The sequence below is a fragment of the Sinocyclocheilus grahami genome, unplaced genomic scaffold, assembly GCF_001515645.1.
Source record: "Sinocyclocheilus grahami isolate Dianchi unplaced genomic scaffold, SAMN03320097.WGS_v1.1 scaffold23.1, whole genome shotgun sequence".
NCBI lineage: Eukaryota > Metazoa > Chordata > Actinopteri > Cypriniformes > Cyprinidae > Sinocyclocheilus > Sinocyclocheilus grahami.
In genome coordinates, this window is record NW_015505202.1 from 2,634,102 (window position 1) to 2,659,530 (window position 25,429).

At 38.6% G+C, this 25,429-nt stretch overlaps 1 protein-coding gene across 1 annotated transcript in view; it reads right to left on the reverse strand.

The window, feature by feature from the left end:
• The window catches only part of LOC107561383 (teneurin-2-like), a 124,325-nt gene that overhangs the window by 65,027 nt on the left and 33,869 nt on the right, over positions 1-25,429 (reverse strand). The window contains exon 4 of the mRNA XM_016245828.1: positions 19,041-19,279. Within this exon, the coding sequence (XP_016101314.1) occupies positions 19,041-19,279 (239 nt within the window). The remainder of the gene's footprint in view (positions 1-19,040; positions 19,280-25,429) is intronic.

Sequence of the window (25,429 nt, forward strand, 5' to 3'; positions counted from 1 at the left end):
TCTGCCTGTCTCACTCTCTACCTCACAATTTATCTGCCTGTCTCACTCTCTACCTCACAATTTATCTGCCTGTCTCACTCTCTACCTCACAATTTCACTACTTGTCTCACTCTCTATCTCAGTATCTCAATCTGTTTTGGCTGTCTCACTCTCTCCCTACGTGCTTCACTCGTTACCTTACTATCACTTTTGCTGTCTTACTCTCCACCTCAGTATCTCAGTCCATCTTCAGCTGTCTCACTCTCTCCTTACCTCAATTCTCTACTTTACTGCATTTTCAATTTCAACATCAATTTATTTCACTAACTGCCTGTCTGACTCTCTACCTCAATCTACAGTAGCTCTCCTCGTCTCTCTCTCGCCATGTGTCTCACCGTCTCCTTAACTATCTCCACCTCTCACCCTCATCCTATCATTACAGGACCTCACAAACCTCTCCCTCTGCACGTCTTACTCTACACCTCACAATATCTATTCCCGTCATACTCTCTAAAGCAGTGTTCACACTAACAGCAATTTAATTGCTGGAACTCAACAAGTTGCTGTGCTGTTGGCTTCTAGCAGTTGTTCCAACTCAATTTCAGTATCCATCTCTATCAGGCAGTGTATCACTGTCTGCACATCCATCGGTAGTAGCACTCGACAATTGCTCATTTTCACATCACATTGCCAACTGTTTCGGTCACTGGAAACTCTATTTGAAAATGAATGATATCTGGTTGCTGCAAATTGCTGTCATTGTAAACGTTTTCTCTGCCTGTCTCTCTCTCTGCATCTTTTGGATTTGATCCAGCAGGTGGAGATTTACAGGACGGTACTGTCGTGTGTGTTAGAGACTCCACCCTTCTCCTTACCTCCCCTCTGCTTGCCTATCACACCTAAATCTCATCCCAGAAAATCAATTTTCTCTGCTGTCAAATTCCATCTCAACCTCCGCCTGTGCCCAGACAAGGTCCCTCTCTCTTTCTCTCTCTCTATACCGCTCCCTTTCTCACTCGGTCTCTTTCTCAGTTAAAGGAAAGCGCTGACAATCTAAGTGTGTCTCTGCTGTCTCTGTCAGCTCTTTTATTTGTTTCAGATGGTCTGGAGGAAACACTGAGATAACCTTTCTCTCCTCTTCTCCTACAGTCCTCTCTCCATGCTTTTCAAATATGCTCCTTCACCTCTAACATGTCTCCAATCCTTTTATCTTCCTCAACCTCCTCTCCTTCATTATTTCTCTCCTTATCTCTCCATCTGTCTCTGTGTTCTGATTATGCACACTGATAGCGCCTAATGCTAATTTTGTAATCGATGAAAAAATTAACAAATGAATCAGCGAACTACAATAACTGAAAACATCGAGAGACACGACTCAGACAGATTAACTGCAGCTCAGACACTCTGCCCTGCGCACGTGCGTGCACCGAGGAAGTCTAATGTATTCTGCACCAGTAGGTGGCAATGTTGAGTTAAAACCTGAATACATGATGGGTGTTCAATACAACAGCAAGGGAATGAGACTAATCTAAAGAGGGTGAGAAGAAAAACAGAACCAAAGCTTGCTCGATGTTGGCACCCAAAATGAACGGTTGTTTTAGCGCAAGAGGTGATCTGCTTTTCTGCCTTCACACAAATTGTGCACAACATTAAGCGGTCTGCTGTTCTGTGCATCTGTGCAGATCAGGCTATAGATAACAGCTTTATTTTCAGTCTCCTGATGAGTATTCACTGAAGGGCTCAGCTATGTGAGGAAATGTGTATGATTAAAAATGTATAAATCAATGCATAATATGGATTTGTTGATGTATAATTCACCTGCACACATGAATGGAAGATGTCACTTGCTTGAGAATACATTTAAAGCATAGATCTTTTTTAATCCTATCCCAGAATAACAGGCAGGGACAACCAACCATATGGAAGTAATTTGTATGTGAAATATTGTAAACACTGTGGCCGTATCAGAATATTTCTGTTTGTTTGTACTTTCAACCATACAGCAACAGCTCAGCCAAAGACATTAGTTTGGGGTTGGACTTTCCATTAATTTACCAATGACAGAGCATAGATAGATAGATAGATAGATAAAGATTGAAGATAGATAGATAGATAGATAGATAGATAGATAGATAGATAGATAGATAGATAGATAGATAGATAGATAGATAGATAGATAGATAGATAGATAGATAGATATATTAAAAAATATAAATATATAAATGTATAAATAATATATATAAATAAAATTTAAATAGATGGAAAAACACATCTTATAATATATGTATTTTTGCATAAAAAAATAAATAAAATTTAAAATTGTCTGATTGAACTGGATTACAGTTGGTTAGTGAATACAAGGCACATTTTGTGCAGAAATATTCTGAGAAAAAAATTGTGAATTTGCCAGAAAATGTGTATATTCGTAAGCATGTGTGTGTACTGTCTTATCTGTACCATAATTATACAGTGGCAGATGTTTACAGCTGGAATATTCCAGAATTCAAAATGCTGTTCAGCCTGACATGCCAACAGCCCTGCTACAAGGTTACCTTGGACAGTGAGAAAGGAGGGATGGATAGAGCAAGGAAAAATGGGTGAGATAATGCAACAAGGGAGCAATGGAAAGAAAGAGAGAGAGAAAGGGATGCTATACGTGTGCACGAGAACGACCGAGAAGAAGAGAGACAGAACAAGACAAGTGAAGACAGGGCCCTGAAATGAAGGTTTAAGGTTGTCCTTAAGGTACAGTTACGTGTGTGAGAGACCTGGAGGAAGCTCTTGGCAGTTCCTGTCTGTTTATTTGTGTGCATGAGTGGGAGACGCAGAGAAAAATAGAAAGAGCGGACGTATGTGCATATCGAAGTAGGGCTGGCAGGACGTCCCTCTATGATTCAGCCGCACCTGTCATCACCGATTAGACCTCTGTGACCACACACACACATATAGTCATAAGCAGGTGGCAGGTTTCTCTCTGCTAGAACAGATCCATATGCCCGAGTACTATGCTGGTGTTGGCTGAGCTGCTTCTGGCCCGATTGGAAAGTAAGTCACATGCAAGTGGACGGCCAGCTCCAAACTCACCCCGAGACACTGCTATAAATAACACAAAATGGACAGCAGATACACACACACACAAACACATTTATGCGTGTTTGAATTTTCAGCAATCTTTGATTCACAGCAGGTGCAGTGCAGTCAAAAAGGCATTTCTGCATGTTTTTTTAGACATTTCAAATGTTTTTTGGCTCCTGGTGTGAAGTCAGCTTTATCTTGCCTTACTGATGTTTTTATTTAAAGCGCTAGATCACCCAAAAATGAACAATTCTGTCATCATCTACTCACCCTCATGTCATGCCAAACCTGTAACTTTATTTCTTCTACAGAACACAAAAGAATACATTTTGAAGAATGTTTTTGTTCATAAGTCAATGGGGTCCAAAATAATTTCTGTAATTTTTGAGTGAACAACCTTTTTAAGAAAAGGTTCCAGACACAATCTGCAACCATTTTCATATTTTTAGGGAAGAATCTGGGTTAAATGGAGCTAATGTGTAATGTGTGATGGCAGAAAGTATAATTAAATTAGCTAAAACACTGAACATACAAAGGAAATCTGCTGAAGTTTCTGCCAAGTTCTGCTCTCACCAAGCTGGAAACCAAAATAAACACAATTACTCAGCCACACTTTTATAAGCACTATTGCACCCTAAGATGTTAAATATGAAGTGAACATGAGATGTCTTCATATCTGTTCATCATAAAGAATACATGCACTTATTTCCCTACAGATGTTTATATAAGGCTGGGCTCTTGCATGAATTTCTCTGTAGGCAAGCAAATATATTTTTCATAAGGAAGCATCATCTCTGTCTTCATCCCTTCTTCCGTTTGTCTTTTTCCCTCTCACTCTTACTTCTTACTTTCAACATACATGCAGAGACACTGATATCTTCTAGCGTCCACATACACGTTGCATGCAGCTAAATTCTATTATTTATCTTTCATGCCTTGTGCAATTCTTCCACATGGTTCCTCTGACAGGCACTTGAGAATTCAGAGTCTTGTGTTTTGAGGAAACTTCCCATGCTCAAATTTGTCCGATCAGCAAACAATGAATGTGGGAAAATGCTTCTTAGCTCACTTAGCAATTCTCGACAGAGAAACTCACAATCTCACAGAAACACTCGAGGCACTGTGAGAGTGTCATTAAGCTGAGGGACACACTCTCAGGTCACCTCTCTAACACACTACAACACACGGCAGAAACCAGGACATCCTATCCCTCTATCCACATGCACCTCCACTCAACATATCACACAATTACACAGCCATAATTAGAGTGCAAAAGAGACCTCATATTACTTAAAAGGTAATTTTCCCTTACCTTATTTTTGTGGTCTCACTTGGCCTCCATAATAAACGTGCATTAACTGTTCTAATTTACCACTAAATTAACAAGTCTGACCTCAATTAGGACACTAATTGTAAGCTGAGACTATCCTGGACGCCATTTGTAATTGGTTTACAAAGCCTGCTGTAAAGAAAAAAAAAACCTTCTCATCCTCTTTCCACATCTCATCCGAAACAGTAATACATTAGCTTAGCATCCCCACTGACTCCTAAGGCCTCAAAGAAGTTCGAAATACCTTTGCAGTGGTATAATGTTAGTGAACAGACTGTTTTTGCTACTGTACCTTAATAAGGAATGAATAGGTGCTGATACATAAACATGCACAGGCATATGCTAATTAACCTACTCAAATGAGGTTGATACCAACAACCTCATCCTTAAAAAAATGAACAAAACTACATTTTGTTTAAAGAAAAAATGACCCAAGTCATGATGAGTGAATATTGTCAAAAAATACCACACTAAATAGTGACTAAACACGAACCCTTTTAATACATGTTAACCAGGAGTCACTCTCATTTATAATCATGGCATTGTCTGATAAAATCTACACTAAAGAGCGGCTATGCGGTTGTTTTAGCAATATTACTTTTTTGTCTCATGCAGTGCACTGCCTGCGTCTGAGTAACAAACTAAAAAAAACAGCAAACAAAAAAGTGCATGTGATATTAACAGACGAACTATGCTCATATTTATAATTCCAAACAATCAGTAAGGGACAGGTGCTAGGAAACGCTGTTTTGTACTCATTTATTGACGTGTCAGCTTCTCTGCCGCTCACTGCACAGAACAGACGTCGAGAGAGGCGACACTTCTCCGGGAAAGTCAGACCTCGCGTTCGCGGGACAGCACTGGCGAAATCTTCCAACTGAACCATAGCTAAGGTTTATCCAAAAAAGTCGCTAGGTTTGTCAGTATGAATATTCTATGGAAAAAAGCCGCTAAAAGGGTCTGAAAGTTGCTAAATCTAGTGCTAAAGTCACGCTCGTGTGTGTGTGAGACGCGGGAGCTGATGGCAGGGGGCGGTGGATATTGTGGATGAGTTCTTCTGTGTCATTATGTTCTATTAGTTCTACAGCTTCAGTTTCGAAACTGTCACGCTTAGTAACACATACAGCGAAATTCCCTCACCACAGTGCAACAGTGAAAAGGGACCCCTTTCAAACAGTGTCGCGTTCCGAACGTTGTTTAAGCGACATATTGCGGTATTTTAAAAATTCATATCATAACAAAAATAAACACCGGTATTCGGTATGAACCGGTATACCGCCCAGCACTACCCAAACTGTTTCCAAAATCGCATACTGAGTAGGTACACCATGTTGCCATTGTCATGTGTCCTACAGAGTCAGTTGCATCACTGCAGTGCCATTGCACACATGCTGTCCCGTTGCCTCATGGGAGAGTAAAGTGTACATTAGGTGCACACTTCAGATTCTCGTGGAACTATTTGGTCATCTGAGTACTTTTTGACTGTTTTATGAATATTGCGAATTTAGACATAATACTCATTTCACATTTGCCTACTATATAGTATATAATATAGTAGACAATTACATTGAATATGGTTAGGTAATGGATTTATGTGTTTGTTTTATCACTCGATGAACAGTGTAAATTCTGGTCATAAAGCAAAACCTGTTGAGAATAACGTTTGCCATTTCATGTTGAAGGCTGAAGGTTGAAGGTAAGAAAATAACTTAAAGAGATAGTTGACCCCAAAATGAACATTTTCAGTTCCCTTTGACTTCCATTGTATGTGCAAAAAAGTCAAAATTTGGTTACTAATATTCTTCAAAATAACTTCTATTGTGTTTCACAGAAGAAAGTAAGCCATACATGTTTGAAACAACATGAGGATGAGTAAATTATGCCAAAATTTAGATTTTTGGATGGACTATCCCTTTAATACATTACTTCCATAATGAGCAAATATGTATTGCAATGAAACAAATTTTTGAGTAACATGTTATTGATAAACCAACACTGATTATAACTTGCCAACTGACATTAGTCATAGATGGACATAGATGACAAATATATATACAGTATATATTCCCCCAGTAAGAGCTCAGTTGGGCTTTATCAAGAAGGTGTTTAAACGTGTGTGTGTGTGTGTGTGTTTACGTGAAATGGCATGTTTATGGAGTGGGACATGGAAAGGGTGAGGCTGCAGGGTACAGCCACAGCAAATGAGAAGCCTGGTCAAAGGGCTTTGAAGTTGAACTACAAAGCACCAGGGGATTCCCATGGGCTCTGCGTATATGTATGTGTGTTTCATTAGAGTCTTGGCTTCTGTCTCTTGGGGGAGGGGCAAGTTCAAATACAGAGTTAATGAGTGAAGCAGCCATCAGTAGCAACCTAATCCATCAGAGAAGCACTATACTCACACAAACACACAAATACACACACCAGGGGCCAAACCCAACAAAATGATGCAACTGAAAGCTCATTGCCTGCACTCCAAAGGTTGTTCATCACTCACCCCCTTTATTCAGAACACAAACATGCATCGAATCTATCATTCATACGCACAGTAAAATACAATGGGTGAAAATGTGTTGGGTAACTCTCACAAAAGACTTTCACCCCAAAATCAAAGAAAATAAAAGATATAAAAATATAGTATTAGTATAAAGTAAAGTATAATGTAAAATAAACTATTTTCAGGTCCATTAATATTTGTTTTGCATTGTGATATTATTTTCATGATAATTAAGCACATTTCCCCCCAAGCTTCTCATTACCTTAATGTGTCCAGATTTGTAACTTTTCCGTTTTTTTTTGTAATTCCCACTATTTCCATAATATGCAATTATTCTGATTGCATATGTCTGTTAGATTACTGTAACAGTGTTTTTGGCACTGTATTACAGTAATAAAAGTACAGTAAGCAAATATTAGAAGTCATGGTGTGTAAACAATAATAATATAATAGTATTTTAATTACAAAAATTAGTAATTTGAGAAATATGGTGCATTTTTATAATAATAATAATAATTATTATTATTGTTGTTGTAATTATCTATATGTAACAGCACTTTTACTCTGTATTAAATTATTCTTTTAAAAATACAGTAAGTGCAGTTAGCATAAATTAGAAAACAGTTAGTAATTGATAATAATAATAATAATACTGGAGGGGAAATGTGCTTAATTTTGCTGAAAACATGCCACAATGACACAAACTTAAATACAAATACAAATATAATTCCAAAAAAAAGGGAAACTGAACATTCTTGACCGTTTTCATGAGAATTACCCATTTCCTTAGCATTAATGAACAATATAGAGTACAGATATAGAGATAAAGGTATACAGAAAGTATGTAGAGTGTATATGAGAAAAAGAGCAACAAACACATCTGACAAGAGTCTGTCACTGCAGAGCTGAATACAGTGCAGGAATGGCAGGTCCTCTGCAAACCCCCTTATCAAGACACAAAGAGATGAGTCTGTGGTATGCAGTTTCTGTATGCAGTGTGTGCATGTGTGTGTTGTGCCTAGAGGCTCATCCATTCACATTAGCGACAGGAAATGAGAGGCAGCTGAAATCACAAGCTAGATCAATGGCACACAGAGATCGACACACTCGCCCCTATCTCTCTGTCTTCATTATGGCCGCCTCCCTCCATCTCTGTCTCTCTCTCTGCTGTCAATATGAGACATTCTGACGTATCTCAAGTCTGTCTCCAGCACTCAGGGATCCAACCCTCTCGCACGTCCCAGATGAGATTATATCAGCACTTTTTCTTGATATATTTTCATACTGTTTATATTTTATATCTTCCTTTTCCCACATTTCCCTTTCTTTTCCTGTGAGATCAGCAAATTCTTGATGTCTGTGATTGCGATTGTTTATTTGTATGCTAGTACTGCATCATTGTCTTCGAAGTTATGAAATATTTAGCCTTGTTTTCCATATGCGAGCTTGTCTGACACATTCGTTCCAGTTTAAAACGGCACACATCCTCATGTCCGACTCGCCATGTGGCGTCATTGATTACAGATATCAGTGAAAGCGACCGCCTCAAATCTCATGGGTGATTATAAACAGTCTGTGAGCTGAAATCAATCTAATACCTTCAAGAGCCTCATTCATTGTGGGGTCAACACTGACGACTGTACGGTTTGTCTTTATAGTGACAGCCCTTGATCTGTTGGATGCCACCAAACAGTCAATGACAGAGGTTAGTGAAAGTTTTACTTCAGAGAAGGACCTTTGTTTGACAGGGAGGGACAGACATGAAAAGAGGGGAAGGCCAGTTGCAGACGGACAGTACGGGTCAGCCAGAGCAGCGGTGGACGTCTGCTGTCAGACCAAAGACCGCTGCTAAGATTAGCACTGGAGTGGGAGCTCGTGTGCATGCAATCGGCTGACCACCGTGCCAGAAATGAAACACATCAATCAAAACCGACAAGGACAAAGATGAACGGCGGAGAAGATAGCAGTCGAAAGCCGCCCTTCACATGCACTCTCTCCTCGTCTTTAGAGAGATTCTGCTCTAATGGGTGCCAGCACAAGCTCTCTACTCTCTCTCTCTATCTCTCTCCCGCCCACCCGGCCGTACTGAAACGAACTTGTGTCCCTTTGCCCTTGATGTGACTTCTCTTGACCTACAACAGTCTGTTGAGAGTCACCAGCTTCCAGTCTACATCTCCTGCTGCTCCCGAACCAGGAAAACACTATACACGCCATATGCTTCACGTTCCCCATGTACCATATGTTGGTACAGTATCAAAGTCCAGTATCCTCTTTCGCTCACTGTCTCTGTGTCCCTCATGACTGCCGTGAGATGACATGCCGAGGTCACCTCGGAGCCACAGTGACAATGTGGAATAAAGCTGCTCGTCTAACACACTCCTGTTCACTCACACAGCGGGTCTCTTCATCTTGTTTGCAACTTAGATGAAAATCTGCCATCATTTGTTCACCCTCATGTCATTCCAAACCTGTATGACTTTGCTTCTTCAGTATTATCATAAATGTGCTTCTTATGAAAGTGAATAACGACTTTCCTCTTACACTACAATTCAAAAGTTTGGGGTCAGGTAAGATTTTTTATATATATATATATATATATATATATATGAATATATTAATATTAATATTATATGATTACCTGTATGACTTTGCTTCTTCAGTATTATCATAAATGTGCTTCTTATGAAAGTGAATAACGACTTTCCTCTTACACTACAATTCAAAAGTTTGGGGTCAGGTAAGATTTTTTATATATATATATATATATATATATATATATATATGAATATATTAATATTATATGATTTTATTCAGCAAAGATGCATTATATTTCTCAAAAGTGACAGTAAAGACATAAGCGTTTCAAATAAATGATGTTCTTTTTTTCTGTTCCCCAAATCAGCATATGATCATGTGACACTGAAGGCTGAAAATTCATTCAGCTTTGCCATCACAGGAATTAATTACATTTTAAAATATATTAAAAAAAAAACATTTTAAATTATAATAATATTTCACAATATTACTATTTTAACTGCATATTTGATCAAATAAATGCAGCCTTGGTGAGTATAAGAAACTCCTTTTTAAAAAAAAGGCAGACTATATAGTGTATCACTTTTCTGATGGTTTTCTGATGCTTTCACATACTTTTTTTGAAGCTTGAAAGATTCAGGCCCCATTCGCTGTAAATGAATGAAAAAGATCAACCTGCACATTCTTCAAAATGTCTCATTTTTTGTTTTACTGAAGAAAAAGAGTCTTTTTGAAGTGACATGAGGGTGAGTAAATGATGGCTGAATTTTCATTTTTGGGTGAACTATTGCTTTATAAACAGCTTGAAATAAAAAATTGGTCATATTTACAAAAAAAAAAAAAAAGATGTTATTGTGCATTATACATGAGTTCACATTATTCGATAAAATACTGCATCAAAATGTAATATCCTTGCCTCTGAAATGACTTTTTGTTTCTGCTGATAAAAAGTGGCTAGAGCAAATAATATAAACAATAATATAATAGCTAAACGATCACAATCCAATAAAAAATCTTGATGTATACAACAAAGACCTGCCCAACATCATGCCCTATTGAACATTCTGTTCCACTACAAAACGCATCACATTATGGAAATGAACGCTGTTTTATGTTTTCTTTAAGACCCTGAAGCTACATCAGGAAGAATAAAGTTAAAACTGCAATCAATGTCTTTTCAGTGGTAGTGGAGTGATGTTTATGGACGCTGCCTGACTCCACAGACCGCCCCAACACTGCAGCATGCGGTTAGAGTAAGCGGCTGTGATTACTCAATAACGCTCCAGACAGTGCTGCTTTATGGATGGAGGTGCACGCATCGGCTGGCGTGAAGGTCAGTGGCCCAGAGTGGCGATGAGCATTTGAGTCATTGGTGGGCAATGAAGGGAAGTGATGATGCTGCTAAAAATACAGAGCGGGGGGTACAGAGAGAGCGAGAGAGAGCGCAAATTTGTCTTCTGTCTAATTCCATGACACTCACCACACGGCCTGTCTTCACTGATGTATGAGTCGCCTCAGCAGGCCCCATTCGCTGTAAATGAATGAAAAAGATCAACCTGCACATTCTTCAAAATGTCTCATTTTTTGTTTTACTGAAGAAAAAGAGTCTTTTTGAAGTGACATGAGGGTGAGTAAATGATGGCTGAATTTTCATTTTTGGGTGAACTATTGCTTTATAAACAGCTTGAAATAAAAAATTGGTCATATTTACTAAAAAAAAAAAAATGATGTTATTGTGCATTATACATGAGTTCACATTATTCGATAAAATACTGCATCAAAATGTAATATCCTTGCCTCTGAAATGACTTTTTGTTTCTGCTGATAAAAAGTGGCTAGAGCAAATAATATAAACAATAATATAATAGCTAAACGATCACAATCCAATAAAAAATCTTGATGTATACAACAAAGACCTGCCCAACATCATGCCCTATTGAACATTCTGTTCCACTACAAAACGCATCACATTATGGAAATGAACGCTGTTTTATGTTTTCTTTAAGACCCTGAAGCTACATCAGGAAGAATAAAGTTAAAACTGCAATCAATGTCTTTTCAGTGGTAGTGGAGTGATGTTTATGGACGCTGCCTGACTCCACAGACCGCCCTAACACTGCAGCATGCGGTTAGAGTAAGCGGCTGTGATTACTCAATAACGCTCCAGACAGTGCTGCTTTATGGATGGAGGTGCACGCATCGGCTGGCGTGAAGGTCAGTGGCCCAGAGTGGCGATGAGCATTTGAGTCATTGGTGGGCAATGAAGGGAAGTGATGATGCTGCTAAAAATACAGAGCAGGGGGTACAGAGAGAGCGAGAGAGAGCGCAAATTTGTCTTCTGTCTAATTCCATGACACTCACCACACGGCCTGTCTTCACTGATGTATGAGTCGCCTCTGTATCCGCACAACACAGAGGTGACACAAAACTCACATACACCCCACACTATCCACATACCCACGCACAAATTTCCCAGCTCAAGGACACTGATGTGCTCTGAAAATGCACAATGATCTAGCAGTATGTAGCCCTCTGCATGCTATTTTTTAAAATAGGACATTTTACTAGAGCTACATATTCAACAACAACAACAAAAACCTACTTAGTAATAATGTATGATATATTTTGCAATAAGTTCATTTGTAATTTCAATAATTTAATAATAAATTTAATTTTATATTGAAATGTATGATAATTTAATAACTACATTTACATTTAATGATGTTAAATCTCAAAAAATATATAAATATATGAAGAGCTTATTTGCAAAAACCGATAATGCCATTTTTTTTCAGAAATAAAGTTTTTTTTATTGCGCATTCCAAGTAATATCAATCAAACTGCAGTTGGGTTGTTTGCAATAAGTTCATTTGTAATTTCAATAATTTAATAATAAATTTAATTTTATATTGAAATGTATGATAATTTAATAACTACATTTACATTTAATGATGTTAAATCTCAAAAAATATATAAATATATGAAGAGCTCATTTGCAAAAACCGATAATGCCATTTTTTTTTTCAGAAATAACGTTTTTTTTATTGCGCATTCCAAGTAATATCAATCAAACTGCAGTTGGGTTGTTTTGATTAAGTAATAATAACTTAAATAAATACAGGTAATTTACAAAATTAAAGTTAATTAAAAGTATGTTGTTTTTACATATTAAAAGTTAGTTTTTTAGCAAAAGCAGATAACTCCACATTTCATGTTTTAGAGTTTAAAAAACACTCGTTTAATCTTTGTAATCTCCTCAGATGACAATGTAGATGCCTGACAAACGTTGTTGTTGTTGTGATCATAAACTGTATGGATGTGATTACACGCAATACACGGAGCTTTTCCCTCACCATTGTAACGCGCTGCTTCTGCAAGGTTTCGTGAAAACGTTTCAGCTTTTATTTTCCTTTTTCACCCTGAAGAAGATATCACAAGTTCATTAAGTTCGTTGAAATTAGGGGTCTGAATACTTTCCATACCCACTGTATATATTTTACATAAAATAAATAAATAAAACTTAAAAATAATAAATAATTTTGATACATTTTGCACTAAATAAATGTGTGATTTGAATACATTTATAATAAAATGAACAATTTTATATTAATAGTTATAATAATTCAATACATTTATATTAATAATAATGTAAATTAAAGATTTCTAATGAATGAATGAATACTAATAACACTGTAATAAAATATGATATATTTTGGAATACATTTGTATGATCATGTAATAATTGATTATATATAAATGTAATAATTGTATTACTTTATTTAATAATTAAATTGAACCCAAATCCAAAATATACTACTAAATAATAAATAACTAAATGACTAAAATGTTAAATAATAATACAAATGATACTTTGCAGTAAATAATTTTGATGCATTTTGCATTAAATACTTTTCTAATTTGTATAATTTACCAATTCATAATACATTTAATAATTTTATATTAATGGCTATTATTATTTTTATTATTATATAAATATAATATAAATAAAATAATTTTGTATTTTTAGAAATTTAATATGAACAATTACATTAAATACAAAAATACTACGAAAAAAAGAAAGGAAGAAAGAAAGAAAGAAATTAAGTTGTGCATTATCCAGATATCCAACAATCAGCAGGCAATGTTAAAATGTTGCTCAAGGTTCCTAACCCTTGACCCTCACTCTAAAATCTGATTGTAGATGGATGTTGTTCCAGGACCAAGAATCCAAGAAATTGGTATATCACATGCTTCTCAGCAAGTATGTATAACTTGTCTATGGTGTGTATTTAGTGTGTTAGTGTATATAGCTCTTTTAGCTATGTCAGTGTGCCATATAAGTGAGTCGTCGTCTTCCTGTTGCTGATCTGATGCTGTGTTGTCCCTCGCTGGGCTCTGAGCCATCCAGACTGCAGCCTGTGGAATCAGCATGTAGCCTGATGGAGTCTAAACCTTGTTATCTCTCTTACACATTCCATCTGCCCCTGTCCACTCTGCCTCTTCCTATCTTTGATCACTCTGGGTCAATGAATCAAGCAGACCACGAGGGAGCTGCTGAGTGTTTGTCTTCTCCACAACATATGATGACAGACCTGTTTCTCTTTTGCATCAGGACCGCTCACCTGTATCCTAGCAACCCCATCCCAGCTGTAGCAGCCTCACAACACAGTGACGAGAGTGATGTCATGAATGCATGCAAAGTCTCTTCTCGATGTACTCTTGTTTCAACACTTTTTTTCTCCTCTCATCCTGTTTTTTTTTCTGTCACTTTGATGCATCTCTTCTCATTTTGGGCTCACTTTCTTTCTCATTTTAATGCTTATTAATCATTAATCTTGATGCTTCACTTCTCATTTGGTCCCATCTGGTCTCATCCCTTATTGCTTCTCTTCTGTAATCATTATTTCGTCTCATCTTTTTCTTTTGACCCATCTCTTCTCTTCTCTTCTCTTCTCTTCTCTTCTCTTCTCTTCTCTTCTCTTCTCTTCTCTTCTCTTCTCTTCTCTTCTCTTCTCTTCTCTTCTCTTCTCTTCTCTTCTCTTCCCATCTCTTCTCTTCTCTTCTCTTCTCTTCTCTTCTCTTCTCTTCTCTTCTCTTCTCTTCTCTTCTCTTCGTTCGTCTCATCTTGATGTTTCCCTCTCAATTGGCCTCATCTTGAGCTACTTTGTACAAATTTTGTGTTATGTCTTTCCCTGGTCTTGACTCATCATATCTATTGTCATCTCATCAGGTCTCATTTCTACTCAATGCTCTTTTCTTGTTTTGACACTTTTCTTCTTTCATCATCCTTCTTTTTTTGTCGCACTTTGACACATTCTCATTTTGTTCTAACCTTAAAGCTTCCCTTCTGTTCTCATTGTGTATTATTTTCTCTGTTCTTTTACTATTGACTCATTATCTGGTGTTAATGCTTCTCATCTCATCTCATCTCATCTCTGTTTTCTGGTCCATCTTGACGTTTCCCGCTTGTTTGGCCTCATCTTGTGTTTTTTCCCTGGTCTCATCTTTTCTCATTTTATCTCACTTTAATGCTTGTCTTCTTTTCTCATTTAGTCTTTGTCTCATCTTTTTCTATTGACTCATAGCATCTCTCAATGCTTATCTGCTCATCTCATCTGTGTTTCGCTTGTCTCATCTTGACGTTTCCATTCTCGTTTGACCTCATCTCGTTATTTTGTCTAATCACTTTCCCTGGTCTTGTCTCATCATGTGTGTTCTTATCTCGTCTCATCAGCTCTCATCTCTACTCTTATCTCGTTTTGACACTTCTCTTCTCATTTTTGTGTTATTTTGTCTCAATCAGTCTTATTTTGTCTCAACACTTCTATTAATACTTCATCTCATCTCTGTCTCTCTTCTCATTTGGTCTTATCTTTTGTCTTGTCTCATATTGATGTTTCTCTTCTCATTTGGTCTCATCTTGTTGCGTCCTTTTTCTCTTATTGTTGACTTTAGTCTCACTTTAATTATTTTCTTCTATTCTCATCTTGTGTTAATGCTTCTCTTCTCATCTCTATTTCTTCTATTCTATTCTTGCTTGTCTCATTTTGTGTTATTTTGCCTAATCCCTTTCTTTAGTCTTACCGTATCTCATCTTGGCTATTCTTGTCTTGTCTCACCTCATATCATCAGGTCTCATTTATCAAGTTATTTTGTGTATTTTTCTTTTGTCTCATCTCGACACTGCTCTTTGCATCTCTTCCTCTTGTCTCTTCTTTTGTCCTTTCTTTTCCTCTCCTAGAGAACCTCTCCTAAAACTAGAGAAATGTTCTGCACACCTGTGTTTGTATGTAAGTATGTGTGTGTGTGTGTGAGTGTGTGTGTGTGTGAATGTAAGCCACAGGGAGCTGAAATGTGTTAGTACAAGCATCTGTGAGTCCTCCTCTCCTGGTGCTGAATTCGGGCTTTCAGGGGCTATGATGCCATTCTGGGACAGTTATCCATCCCCAAAGAGAATGAAGCAAAAAGGAATCTTTCAGGCCTCCAGTAAAAGATGAGGAAATAAAAATAAAATTTTCTTTCTCTCCCCTGTGCATTCTCTCCATTCCCAAGGAGATTGGGCAGCTCTCAGCAGACTAGCAGCCATGTCTGTGTTGGGGAAAATGCTGCAGTGGCACATTTATCTATTTGTGGGGACACACTAATATACGAACACGCACACAAATGTGAACACGTCCATAAACACACTGTCAGAGAGCTTAAGCAGGGTCAGTTTCCGGCAGTTAAGACCTCCATCCACTGAATACTGCTGACAGTACAGCTAGAATTACCTTTAGAAAAGTAAATACACATTTACTGAATGAATCCTCCCCCTGGAATGAATCCTGTTCAGACCAAAATAAAAATTCAACCTCAAACAATATACAGCTGTTGTATGACTCACTACTATTTGATAAGTGTTTGGACACTAAGTACTAATTAAAAATACATACATTTCATTGCATTACATAACAAAACAAAACATCAGTGGCATATGCAAACAAATGATGCTAGAGCTTTTGCCAGTACTAGCTCCACTTTCACTTTCTGGGCCATTTTTGAAATTACTTTCAATTTAATTCATCCACAGATGCAGTTCATCACATTAGTAGTATCATCACAAAACCAAAAAGTTTGTTTGTTTATTTATTTTATTTTTAATCTTTAAAATAAATAGCACTTAAATTGATATTCTGTTATATAGAATAACAGACTACCATCCAAAATTTTGGGGCCAGGAAGGTTTTTTGTATTTTAGCAAGAATACATTAAATTGATCAAAAGCGACAGCAAATATGTTTATAATGTCACACAAGATTTTAATTTTAAAAAATGCTGTTCTTTTGAAGTTCTTATTCACCAAAAAATCCTGTAAATTTATCAAAAATATGAATCATGATTTTCACAAAAAATATTAGGCAGCACAACAAGATTTTCAAGATTGATAATAAGAAGAAATGCTTCCTGGGCAGCAAATTAGCATATTAAAATGATCACATGTTCAGAAATATCATGTGACACTGAAGACTGGAGTAATGACTGCTGAAAAAAAAAAAAATCAACGTCGTCATCATGGTAATAAATTAAATTTTTAAATATACTACAATATAGTTTCAAATAATAATAATAATACACAATATAATTGTCTTTCTGTATTTTTGTAAATCAATTAAATGCAGTCTCGGTGAGCATAAGAGACTTCTTTCAAAAAACAAAAACGTACAGACCCCAAACTTTTAAATGGCACTTTCAATGATCACTTCAGTGTCCACACACTGTGGATATCTGTGTGGTTTTATCTGTGAGCTGGGTTTCAGACTGCATAAAAGAGCGTGGAGCACTGAAGGACATGGGAAAGGGTAGTTGAATACATGTACAGCGGCGCAGGCAGGAAGAACAAGGGCGCTTATGCTGACTCCTGCACTTGCTGACTGCCCCATCTGTTGAGCGGGGTCCCCAGAGAGAAGAGGGGCAGCGAGGGTCCATGTGACACATCTGCCCCTTGCTTAGGGCTTTTAAATAAAGACACAGAGGGGACTGAGGCATCCTGCCAGAGCAAAACTCCCCAGCCCAGGTGTGCTTCTAATAGAGGCCACAGAAAGACAACCTCTACCTCTGTGTCCGCTTTTGTTTGTCTATGTGGCTTTGTGGCTCTATTCTTGTCGCACTTTCTCTCTGATGTTCATTGAGAGTGTACCTTTTTCTCATTTTCTCTTGCGTTCCCATGCTGTTCACACCCTCAGTATTAAACTCATCCAGTGTGAAGAGCGAGGACTCATTTCTGTTCTCCACTGGGGGTCCTTACGATGCTCCGTGAGGTGTGAGGGGAAGGCCACCGCTTCTCCATTACCCAATAACTGACGTTCGCATACACTCACAAAACACGTAACCAGAGAGGTCTTATTGAAAATAATAACACCCTCGAGCGTGTCCTTCACGGACGCAGTGTGGGGTTAAAGACTCACGGCAGTGCTTTGCATTTAAAGTGTCCTCCACAATCAGAGGCCGACATTGACTTTAGGTTGACATGGATATTCAGAGAGTAAACAAGCATGTTGTAAATAGACTGAAATAATTATTCATGAGTATATGTAGTTTACATGACTAGTAAATTCAAATTTTAAATTGGACCAGTAACACAAAATAATATGAAATCCTCTGATTAAAATTAGTACCATCAATGGTGAGATTCACTCATTCCACCTTTACTCAATTCATTCTCAAATAAACTAGCTGTTAAGAGGGTCTTACTCAATATTTGATTAATAAGCGAAAACCCAGCTGTAATACAATGACAATTTTTTTTTGAATTTCCTTTGATCACTCAAGCATTCATACATATCTGTAATTAAATAAATAAATGTCCTTTACAAAAGAACTCTGGGAAATCTAAGAAACATCTAAGCCTGTTTCTACCTAGTAAAAAAATTAATTAAAATCTAACTGTCGCTATTTTTTCATGGTAACTTATTTCAAAATTGTGACAATGTATCATAATGTCACTTTGGTAACACTTGAAGCCTTTATGCATAATGCATTATAAAGGTATTCATAATGTACACTATAATGCATCACATCTTTTCAGAAATAACTGTAAAAGAGAGTTAAAATGCATTATGAAATTTGCATATTGCTGGCTGTTTCTAATGTGGTTTAATGCATTGCACTTTTTGTTTTTTTTAACTCTGTTGCAGAATTGTGCTTGTGCAAAAATCAGAGTCATTTTAAGAATCAGCTGGTTAAAGCCAGCTGGGCAGCTTAGATGCAAAAAGCACAAGCTGAAATGTTGCTTTTAATAATTCAGATCTTAACAATGTAACTGGTGAGTTCTAGCCACAGATCACCCAGTATGATTTAGGTAACATTTTTACATTTCTCCTCAGGCGCATTCAATAATGAGAAGCATCTGGACAAAATATGCACACACATACAGTACACAGACACAATCTAATGATGAATAGCCTACTTAATCTCTATGTGGAATTGAATGATCTGCTTATTGCTATCACCGAATCAGTGTTTGTACAGATAGAAGTGCTCATTATAATGCCTAAATGAGTCTCTCAATCGATTATAAAAGTACATTACAGTCAATAAAAAGCGAATTGAAAGGCTACAGACAAAAAAAGAGAGAATGAGATATTTTACCGATGAAGTAGGACAGCAGAATGGCCAGCAGGGCAGCGGCAGCGATCGCCGACAGGGCAGCACATTTCCAGCTGCAGTACTTGGACGGCTTTTTCAGCTTGAAGGCGCTTCTGGAGAATGTGTTTCTGGGTAGGAGCCGCGGTGGAGGAGAATATACTGTGCCGGATGTCAAGGGGTAACCTGGTGATGAACTGCTAAAGAGAGGCGTGGTCCCTGAAGAGGTCTTAAACAGGAAATGCCTGCAGAAAAGAGAAAGATAAATAGCGCTTTTAATATTTCAAGCACACATGGAAGGTCACATCCATCCCTGGTATCAAATCTCCTTAGCTGCATCCTCTCTTTCTAAGCTCTAAGGTACACCTGTGTGTGTGTGTGTGTATGTGTGTGTGTTGATCACAGAGTGTCGCAGGCGCTTGTTGGGGGTGAAGGACAGTGTATGCAGCGCCTCAGTGTGGAGCAGTGGACATATGGCACACGAACACCGCAGGCCTGTCCCGGCCCTCCGAGGGACACTTACACAACAAAGTCACTCAATAATTCAAAAGCCTCAGCTCCTTTCAGGTACAACAAACACATGCTATACAGAGACACACTTCACTGAGACTGTACATAGCGGTTTGATTTTCTGGTGTGTGGTCATTTCTGTTGAGCTGATGAAAAAAAAAAATATATAGACAGGAGGATATTGCTGTGTACTTCACAGTGAGATTAATCATTACAGCCTCATAAACGGACTCTTGGCGCAGACAAACAGGAGGTGATTTGTTAATATGCAGCCTCAGCACCGAGACTACCGTGAGACAGAACATACTCGCTGATAATCAGCGTTAAGCTTCCAAAAACATCATAAATGCAGTTCATAGACCACAGAGCCATGTAACAACAGTCTGGCAGGATTCCACAAAATGTTTTTCACAATGGTGCGCAATTCTGAAAGATCTAACAAATCACTTTTACCCCTGACTAGCTTTAAAAGTGTCATTTTTGTACTAAACAGAATTGTTCCAAAACACTCCTGCTTGCCTCCCATTGTTTGAACAAACAGCTAATCCTAACCTAAAATTGAAGTCTATTGTTGCATGAACTCAACATGAGTTCAAAATAAATAAAAGTATAGGATTTATCTGGTGTCATCATGGTTGCCCAAGGCTGCCACAGATGGGTTGTTGTACTTGCTTGTTGTACTTTCATTCACATGTTGTTCATCTTTGAAAAATGCTACAAGTTTGACACAATTTTCAATAAAATAAAATGAAAAAATAAAAAAATAAAAATAAAAAAATGCTGAATTGAGAATGAAAGCTGTAGCAGAAGTCAGTTTTCTCTTTGTGGTACACAGTAGGAAGAAAGTAAGTCAGACATGAGGTTGAGTAAATTATGACAGAATTAATATTTATTGATATTTAACACAGGTAAAAAAAATAAATAAATAAATAAATGACACACTTTACCTTTAAGAAATTACATCACTCAGAAAGTAAGTATCAGAAAGGTCTCTCTGGTGTCACATGGGTATTCTCCAGTCTCTATTCTGAGCTGCTCTCATTAGTGGTGATACTCGCTAACATAGCCTTAATGCTACAATAGATTATTGATGAAACTTGTACAATTTAGCATTGTACTTAAATAATTTAGCAGTTAATTACTGCTCTGAGCCCCATGCTGGTGTTTCCTGCCCTGCAAATGAGGACTTTCGTCTCACATAAAGTGCCAGGAGCACGGATGCAGTTTTAAAAAGAGATGTAGTGTAAAATGGATTAGCTGTGGTCATGTTGCCGTTGTGATTAGCCTGGGGTCCTGGAGTTTGTCGTGTTTTATCAGGTCCGTTCTCTATTAAGACCAAATCAAGAGGCTGAGAGCTTTTCTGCGGTCAGGTATCTGCCTGAGAGGCTTGTCTCTGGATCGGCCCCCACACCCTACCCCCCAGATACATCCGTCTCTCATACCTCTAACCTACGAGGGAAATGGCCACAGGCTGCTCACTCCTGTGATCTTTAATAGCCTCTTTCCACAAGATGCCTTCCAATATCTCTGGACACGTTCCAGCGGCGGATTCCATTTCCAGAGCTGATTTTTGTTCCGTCGTGCTCCAGCCCTTCCATTACCCCCAACTCTTATCGGCCTATCCCCATACATCCCTCTATCATCCCACACACACCCATGGATGGACAGACTGAACCCCCCTGGAATCTGGCCTGATGGGACAACTGGGGTCAGCGCCTAACTAACCCGTCACGATGTACTTTTAAGTTTTAACCTACAGTGCACTCTTACATTCAGTACATATACACAAGAGAACATGACCAGGGATTTGTTATTGACATTGCCATTTGAGATTCAGTATTGACATCTTGTATTATCTGTTTAAAATTTTAAACGTATATTTTAGAGACGATACTACCAGTTTGTTAGTTTATGATTGTGGAGCAAAAACAGACAAATCTGGCAACATTGTGTCTAAAATTTAAGTTCTAAATAAAGAAATAGAAAGAGTTTTATGCTGGTTTGCTTTTCCTAATTCAGTGAGTCACTAGTTTTAATCTTGAATGAACCAATGTTTTAAACAAATACATAGGTCGAATGAATAATTCAGTTACTAACTCATAATTACAGTCAATTTTTGGTTCTTGAATAAGCATTTTTGAATGAATCAGTTAAATAAATGATTCACAGACTACCTCATAATGACCAATTGATGGTGTGATGCCACAGGCGGTACCTCCACCACCTGCTTCATGCCTTTATCTGAACCCGCGTCATCTCCCTTTGCGTCTTCCTGTCAGGTGCGACCGTGCACAAACCGTACAGGGAAGCTAGCAGGCTACAGGTAGGCAGTAATCAGGCTGGCAATGAGCAGCAGAGTGACAGGAAGGCAGCCAAAGTGCATGTCTAAAAATACAGCTTCGCTTCCTGTGGCCCGCCTCCGTGTCATTCCGCAACTGTCTGAAGTCGGGCGACTCACCAGGTCAAGTCAGTCACTTAAATGCCAAATCATTTTTACCCACGCAGAAGGTTGCAGCCACTAATTTGCCAGCTGACAGGGGTGACGGAGGGAAATTAATTAAGGTCATTTTGGAAGTGCGTGCACTCGAGCTGAAGTGTAACTCATAGCTATTGGCAGAATCTCTATTGAAAGCTCATTTCATCTCGGGATGGTAAGAGGAAGCCGAATGCGGATGGAGTGGCTTAATTGTGAAATGAATTTAAAATGCTTGATTTACACGGCGTGCTTAATTGACAGTGATTTATGTCGAGCATTGTTTGGGAGGGAAGCTGGGGGAAGAGTTGAAGCCAACAGAGATGATGGGAGACATGAGAGAGAGAGAAAGAGAGAGAGAGAGAGAGATGAGGCCAGACCAGGGGGTGGACAGGAAATAAAGAAAGGCCAGATTGAGCCCAAAAAAGGAATGCTGATAGGGTGGGGTTATGCAGAGGACAGTCTGGAGACAATGGCAATTTTGCACTTTTCAAAGTCCACAGGGACTGAGAAACCAGGGACATAATGATCTGAGGGAGGAACATGACTTATTTACTGGGAGGCGGGAAGTGGACAGAAAGACAGAACAACTAGTGAAGGAGAGGAGACAAGGAGAGGAAAATAACTGAAAGGAGACAAAACAAGATGAAGCCAGATGAAGAGACAAGAAATGAGACAAGGAAGGAGAGGAGGCAAGATGAGAAGAGGAGCTGAGATCACGAGAGGAGAAGAGCTGAGAGGAGACAAGAAATGATTGAAAATGATGAAAGAAGACAACTTTGGAGATAACATAAGAGGAAATAAGCCAGGAAATAAGGAAATGGAAGGAGACAAGATGGAGACATTGGAGATATGATAAAAGAAAACAAAGACGAAGCAAGGGAACTGGAATAGAGGAGATGAGATGTGGAGAAAAAAGCAAAGGAGAGGAAAGAAGAGGAGAAAAATGAGTTGAGATGAGACAAAGACCAGATGGTATGAGATGAGGGAGCAGAGGAGAAAAGAGGAGAGGAAATGAAGACAGGAGAGGTGTCAAGATGAGAAGTGAGATGACAAGCCAATTGATGGTGTGATGCCACAGGCGGTACCTCCACCACCTGCTTCATGCCTTTATCTGAACCCGCGTCATCTCCCTTTGCGTCTTCCTGTCAGGTGCGACCGTGCACAAACCGTATAGGGAAGCTAGCAGGCTACAGGTAGGCAGTAATCAGGCTGGCAATGAGCAGCAGAGTGACAGGAAGGCAGCCAAAGTGCATGTCTAAAAATACAGCTTCGCTTCCTGTGGCCCGCCTCCGTGTCATTCCGCAACTGTCTGAAGTCGGGCGACTCACCAGGTCAAGTCAGTCACTTAAATGCCAAATCATTTTTACCCACGCAGAAGGTTGCAGCCACTAATTTGCCAGCTGACAGGGGTGACGGAGGGAAATTAATTAAGGTCATTTTGGAAGTGCGTGCACTCGAGCTGAAGTGTAACTCATAGCTATTGGCAGAATCTCTATTGAAAGCTCATTTCATCTCGGGATGGTAAGAGGAAGCCGAATGCGGATGGAGTGGCTTAATTGTGAAATGAATTTAAAATGCTTGATTTACACGGCGTGCTTAATTGACAGTGATTTATGTCGAGCATTGTTTGGGAGGGAAGCTGGGGGAAGAGTTGAAGCCAACAGAGATGATGGGAGACATGAGAGAGAGAGAAAGAGAGAGAGAGAGAGAGATGAGGCCAGACCAGGGGGTGGACAGGAAATAAAGAAAGGCCAGATTGAGCCCAAAAAAGGAATGCTGATAGGGTGGGGTTATGCAGAGGACAGTCTGGAGACAATGGCAATTTTGCACTTTTCAAAGTCCACAGGGACTGAGAAACCAGGGACATAATGATCTGAGGGAGGAACATGACTTATTTACTGGGAGGCGGGAAGTGGACAGAAAGACAGAACAACTAGTGAAGGAGAGGAGACAAGGAGAGGAAAATAACTGAAAGGAGACAAAACAAGATGAAGCCAGATGAAGAGACAAGAAATGAGACAATGAAGGAGAGGAGTCAAGATGAGAAGAGGAGCTGAGATCACGAGAGGAGAAGAGCTGAGAGGAGACAAGAAATGATTGAAAATGATGAAAGAAGACAACTTTGGAGATAACATAAGAGGAAATAAGCCAGGAAATAAGGAAATGGAAGGAGACAAGATGGAGACATTGGAGATATGATAAAAGAAAACAAAGACGAAGCAAGGGAACTGGAATAGAGGAGATGAGATGTGGAGAAAAAAGCAAAGGAGAGGAAAGAAGAGGAGAAAAATGAGTTGAGATGAGACAAAGACCAGATGGTATGAGATGAGGGAGCAGAGGAGAAAAGAGGAGAGGAAATGAAGACAGGAGAGGTGTCAAGATGAGAAGTGAGATGACAAGAGGAAAAGAGCTGAGATGAGATGAAACAAGATGAGACGAGATTATTTGAGGCCAGAAGAGATGAGACAAGAGGAGATAAAATAAAGAAATGAGAGGTAAGGACATAGGAGATGGGACAAGAGAAGAGGAAATGGACTAAAAGAGCTAGAGAATATCAGATGTGAGAAAAGGATATAAAATGAGACACAATGAGATGTATAGAGACAAGGAGACCTAAAGAGACAATAGAGGAGTCGAGACCAGAAGGGTCAGTGAGGAGAGGCAAAGAAATGAGAGGAGAAAAAAGACAAATGACGGAATGAGGTAATATGACAGGAGATGAGACAAGAAGAGATGTACCAAAGTCAAGAAGCTAAATGAGGACACAGGAGAAAGGACACGAGAAGAGAAGACAAAACAAAATAACTACAGAAGATGAGATGAGGCGAGAAAGGAGATAAAATGAGACAAAAACAGATGAGGAGAGACGAGGAGACAGGATGAGAGATGAGATGTGGGAAAAACAGCAGAGAGAAGAGGAGATAAAATGAGACAGGATAAGACAAGACGAGGACAGACCAAGACACTTAATGAGATGGGATGATAAAATGAGACACAATGAGATGTATAGAGACAAGGAGACCTAAAGAGACAATAGAGGAGTCGAGACCAGAAGGGTCAGTGAGGAGAGGCAAAGAAATGAGAGGAGAAAAAAGACAAATGACGGAATGAGGTAATATGACAGGAGATGAGACAAGAAGAGATGTACCAAAGTCAAGAAGCTAAATGAGGACACAGGAGAAAGGACACGAGAAGAGAAGACAAAACAAAATAACTACAGAAGATGAGATGAGGCGAGAAAGGAGAGGAGATAAAATGAGACAAAAACAGATGAGGAGAGACGAGGAGACTGGATGAGAGATGAGATGTGGGAAAAACAGCAGAGAGAAGAGGAGATAAAATGAGACAAAACAAGAAAAAGAGAAAGATGATACAAGCAAGGAGAAGAGAAGAGAAGAGAAGAGAAGAG